General features: G+C 35.9%; 1 protein-coding gene and 1 long non-coding RNA gene across 2 annotated transcripts; one reads left to right on the top strand and one right to left on the bottom strand.

Moving 5' to 3' along the window:
* Positions 1-215: 215 nt before the first annotated feature.
* LOC145074104 (uncharacterized) lies at positions 216-775 on the bottom strand. The gene is made up of 2 exons (XR_013691702.1): positions 601-775; positions 216-498 (listed from the first exon to the last, which is right to left on the bottom strand). It is a non-coding gene; the product is annotated as an uncharacterized LOC145074104 (long non-coding RNA).
* A 223-nt stretch (positions 776-998) lies between these two features.
* On the top strand, positions 999-4,769 carry LOC145072594 (vacuolar protein-sorting-associated protein 11 homolog). Its single transcript, XM_079019040.1, has 5 exons — positions 999-1,328; positions 1,754-1,927; positions 2,007-2,330; positions 2,423-4,141; positions 4,216-4,769. Exons 1-5 carry the CDS (start codon positions 1,107-1,109, stop codon positions 4,606-4,608), a joined length of 2,832 nt encoding a protein of 943 aa, XP_078875166.1. The 5' UTR covers positions 999-1,106; the 3' UTR covers positions 4,609-4,769.
* Positions 4,770-5,338: the final 569 nt, after the last annotated feature.

Raw genomic sequence — 5,338 nt, 5'->3', positions numbered from 1 at the left:
CGGTTCAACTCCGACATCCCCGGTCACCTCTGCTAACAACCACTAAAAAAACTCAAAATCATTCTCGTAATTAAACCTGAAAAACGAAATCATATATTGATAAACCTTAAGATCAAAACCATTCTCAGAATCAAACCAGAAAATTGAAATCATACATTGTAGGTATATTCTGCAATCATACATTTATAAACCTCAAGATCAAAATCATTACAAAGTTTAGCATCAAATCTGAAATTATACCTTGATAAACCTCAAAATCATACCTCAAAACCAAAACCAATATAAAAATCGGGTATAAGATACTAGAATCAAAACATTTACAATCTTTGATTTTTGAACCCCAAATGCCAAAATGATCGATGAAGCAGCAGGAAGTATGGAAGATTGTCTAGCAGCAAGAAGGGTGGAAGAGACAAGATTGATGGAGGTTGGCGGTCCGGTGGTAGTTGACGACTAGGGCATCTCGATTCCCCTTTGGTACAAATCCAACACTATCCTCTGCAAATCAACAGAGCGTTGATGATATGTCAGAACAAAGGATCCCGACAACGATTAGGGTGATTAGGGTTGATAGGCGGCAGAGAAAAGGGATAATGAAACCTCTCAGAGAAGACGAACTAACGAAGCCTCGAGTGTTGTGATGTCGGTGTCGATGACAAAGGAAAACATCCACGGGGAAGTGACGACCGGTGGTCGAAGAAGATAGCCGGACCAACAGAAGGGGGTGGAGAGAGAGAGAGAAGTGATATGTTAGGTAAATGGGAAGGAGGGTGGAGTGGACGATGGTTTTGTTTTTTTTTTTTTTGTTTTTTGTTTTAATTTAAAAATAAGATAAATAATAGGAAACCAAAAAAAGAAAATATAAGGGCAAATTAATCTTTTCAAGTCTGTTAGGAGCAAAGACTCGACAAATTAAAGTTTGACGTTAAGTTAAGGATCAAGCGTGCACATTAACACAAACCATAGGGACCATCCGTGTAATTTGTCCTTTCCCCTGTGATCGATCACATATTCTTCAACTATCGGCGTATCCTGTACAGATTGAGATGATTACAATTGCGTAGAATAATCTGGGCTCCGATTTGATTTCAATACGTTGAAGAAACATGTATCAATGGAGGAAATTCGAGTTCTTTGAGGAGAAATACGCCGGAAAATGTTTGGTCCCGGATGAAGTCGCTGGAAAAATCGAGTGTTGCTCCAGCGGAAGGGGGAAAATCGCGGTGGGATGTGAAGATGGGACTGTTAGTTTACTAGATCGAGGTTTTAAGTTCAGCTATGGATTCCAAGCTCACACTTCCTCTGTTTTATTCATTCAACAACTCAAGGTTTTTTCATCGCTCTCTGTCTGTCTATAATTCCTGATTATTCCCCATTGTTGACCACGTTTTGCGTGAATTTAGCAATCTAGAACACATTTGTGCAGAATTAGGGTTGTAGGTTTTCCTATACAGAATGACATGAAATTAGGTTTTCTAAATCCAGTTTCCTTTGTTGATAGGAATGAATTCAAGATCAAGAAACAAGATAAGAAATTGTAATATCTAGAAGAATTTTACAGCTATGGTTATACAATTTCTTCTGATCTTATCTAATGGTTAATCATGCACTTTCAAAGATGTTTTTCTTGCTTCATCTATTCCTGATAGCTAACACTATCAAGGAAGAAAATACACAGCTTTGTTATCTAAGTATGTAACAAGCCAACACTAGAAAGTTTAATCTTTTTCCATTTTTGTTATGAATTGACCAGCAACGCAACTTCCTACTAACTGTTGGAGAAGATGAACAAATATCTCCACAATTATCATCTGTATGCCTCAAGGTTTTTGACCTAGATAAAACTCAACCAGAGGGTACAAGCACACCAATTCCTGATTGTATCCAAATACTACGAATATTCACTAATCAATTCCCAGAAGCAAAGGTTGAAATTTTATACTTTCACTTTCTTGTAAACATTATGGGTAAAAGTAATTGGAGTTCTTCTTTTCATTGTTCTTCAGATAACATCATTTCTAGTTCTAGAAGAAGCTCCACCAATATTGCTGATAGCTATTGGACTAGACAATGGTTGCATTTATTGCATCCAAGGTGATATTGCACGTGAACGTATCAAACGATTCATGCTTCAAGTGGAGAAAAGTCAAGATAAATCCCAATGTGGTATTACTGGAATGGGTTTTCGTGTTGATGGGAAAGCTTTTCATTTGTTTGCAGTTACTCCAACTTCTGTAAGCTTGTTTAACTTGCAGACTCAGCCAGCTGCTCGACAAACCCTTGATCACATTGGGAGTAATGTCAATAGTGTTGCCATGAATGATCGCCTGGTATCACCCTTTTGCTATTTCTCTCTTTACTCTCATCTGTTTATCTATTGTTTTTAAGCATAAAAGTATTTCAATTTGGTGTTAATTATTAGGAGCTTATAATTGGTCGACCCGAGGCAGTATATTTCTATGAAGTTGATGGTAGAGGTCCATGTTGGGGTTTTGAAGGAGAAAAGAAGTTCCTCGGGTGGTTTCGTGGATACCTCTTATGTGTAATTGCAGACCAAAGAAGTGGCTCAAACACCTTCAACATCTATGACCTTAAAAACCGATTAATTGCACACAGTATAGTAACCAAAGAAGTATCCCATATGCTTTGTGAATGGGGAAGCATACTCCTTATCATGAACGATAAATCGGCTTTATGTATTGGAGAAAAAGACATGGAAAGCAAACTCGACATGCTTTTCAAAAAAAACCTTTACACAGTCGCCATTAATCTTGTTCAAAGTCAACAAGCTGATGCAGCTGCAACTGCTGAAGTTTTAAGAAAATATGGTGATCATTTATACATGAAGCAAGATTTTGATGAAGCCATGAGTCAATACATTCATACAATTGGTCATCTAGAACCTTCTTATGTCATCCAGAAGTTCCTAGATGCACAAAGAATCTACAACCTTACAAATTACCTCGAGAAGCTACACGAAAAGGGTCTCGCGTCAAAAGACCATACTACCCTTCTCTTAAACTGTTACACCAAATTGAAAGATGTTGACAAGTTGAATGTTTTCATCAAAAGTGAAGATGGTGAGATTAAATTTGATGTGGAAACCGCGATTAGGGTTTGTAGAGCTGCGAATTATCATGAACATGCAATGTTTGTTGCTAAAAAAAGTGGAAGACATGAATGGTATTTAAAGATTTTGCTTGAGGATTTGGGAAGATATGATGAGGCTTTGCAGTATATTTCTAGCCTTGACCAAAGTCAAAGTGGGGTCACTGTTAAAGAATATGGGAAAATACTTATCGAGCATAAACCAATGGAAACAATCGAAATCCTCATGGGACTTTGCACTGAAGGGGCATCAAATGGGACATCATATTCCTATATGTTACCTTCACCCGTTGACTTTCTCAACATTTTTGTTCATTATCCAAGATCTTTAATGAATTTTCTTGAAAAGTATATAACAAAAGTCAAAGATTCACCCGCACAAGTCGAAATTCACAACACTTTATTGGAATTATACTTGTCAAGCGACTTAAACTTCCCATCAATGTCACTTGAAAATGGGACAACAACTACTTCAAATGGAAATGGGAAATTAGTTGAATTACCTAAAAAAGAAGATACAAAAAACATGGAAAATGATCATGAAGAAAGGCTTCAAAAAGGGCTTTTGTTGTTGAAAACCGCATGGCCTTTGGATCAAGAACAACCGTTGTACGATGTTGATTTGGCTATAATCTTATGTGAAATGAATTCTTTTAAAGAAGGGCTTTTGTATCTTTATGAAAAGTTGAAACTTTATAAAGAGGTGATTGCTTGTTACATGAGGTCGCATGATCATGAAGGCTTGATTGGTTGTTGTAAGAGGTTAGGGGATTCAGGGAAGGGTGGTGATCCGACTTTATGGGCTGATTTGTTGAAGTATTTTGGTGAATTAGGGGAAGAATGTTCAAAAGAAGTAAGAGAAGTTTTGAATTATATTGAAAGAGATGAGATTTTGCCTCCTATTATGGTTTTACAAACACTTTCTTCAAATCCATGTCTTACTCTTTCTGTTATTCGGGATTATATTGCTAGAAAATTGGAACATGAGTCAAAGCTTATTGAAGAGGATCGTCGCATGATCGATAAATACCAGGTTTGTTTTTTATATTTTTTTTATAATATTTTAATAGTTAAAATTCATTTCCATCTTTGAAATCTACTCTACAGGAAGAAACATTGACAATGAGAAAAGAAATCCAGGATTTAAGAACAAATGCAAGAATCTTTCAACTAAGCAAATGTAGTGCATGTACTTTCACACTTGATCTGCCAGCTGTCCACTTCATGTGTATGCATTCTTTTCATCAACGTTGTCTTGGAGACAATGAAAAAGAATGTCCCGAATGTGCCCCTGAGTACAGATCTGTTGTTGAAATGAAAAGAAACTTGGAACAAAATTCCAAGAATCAAGATCAGTTTTTCAAGCAAGTTAAGAATTCAAAAGATGGATTTTCAGTAATTGCTGAGTATTTTGGAAAAGGGATTATTAGCAAAACTAGTAAAAAGGAATCAGGAGGAGGATCTTTAAATTCAAACAGTAATTCCACCCATGGTTTCTGAGCAATCTTTTGTTTGTTTGTTTGTTTGATCGATCTTCTCTTTTTTGCATTTCGTTTTGGAAACCGGAATGAGTGATTCCGGAGATGATACACTAATTTGTTTTCACTTTTGTGTTTGTAAACATTTGAAAAGTAACTTATATGAGGTTGTCTTAACTCTTATGTATGTTTTTGACATTCATTTGTTATTTGATTTTCCACATCAGCATTAGTTGGATGATATGTACTCAAAAAGATGTTAGATGTAGACATTACATCTAGACAATTTTATCTCCACACCAAAGGTTTAGTTTTTTGCAAAACTAAGTTAAACTTTTGCAAAAAATAGGGTAAACTCATATCATTTTGCAAAAATGGGATATAAATTGATTCTGCCCAAACCAAATTCGTTTATGTTTTGGTCAAAAGTCAATTTAATAACTTTGTAATCAAATTAACATGTGTGATGTGATCTTTTGTGTGAAGGTTCAAAGAAAGTCTAAGGGCATTTAGGTAATCTTTCAACGATCTAATACTCAATTCTGCAACATTAAGTTCTTGAATCAAATAATTATATGAAAAAGAGCCATCTTGAACTCCAATTGGTTCGTTACTTGCAAGCATGCCATCTAAACCCTCCCTTGATTCCAGAAGTCAACTGTTGAACGGTCAAGATTGAAGTCAAACTAGCTGTGTAACTTGAACTGATGATCAACAGACACCACGAAAAGCCATAACAGTAGAACTAATCG

Source organism: Lactuca serriola, chromosome 9, assembly GCF_051521515.1.
Source record: "Lactuca serriola cultivar US96UC23 chromosome 9, Lser_US96UC23_V15, whole genome shotgun sequence".
NCBI classification, from domain to species: Eukaryota; Viridiplantae; Streptophyta; class Magnoliopsida; order Asterales; family Asteraceae; genus Lactuca; species Lactuca serriola.
Note: the sequence above shows the minus strand (reverse complement) of the source record. Positions and strands in the feature narration are given on the sequence as shown.

What these genes read in the sequence shown, in the direction of transcription:
- LOC145072594 (XM_079019040.1), top strand. Translation starts at nt 1,107, where the DNA reads ATGTATCAATGGAGGAAATTCGAGTTCTTTGAGGAGAAATACGCCGGA. An exon ending in TTGCCATGAATGATCGCCTG is followed by an intron (nt 2,331 to 2,422) that starts GTATCACCCTTT and finishes GTTAATTATTAG; the next exon opens with GAGCTTATAATTGGTCGACC. An exon ending in GCATGATCGATAAATACCAG is followed by an intron (nt 4,142 to 4,215) that starts GTTTGTTTTTTA and finishes TCTACTCTACAG; the next exon opens with GAAGAAACATTGACAATGAG.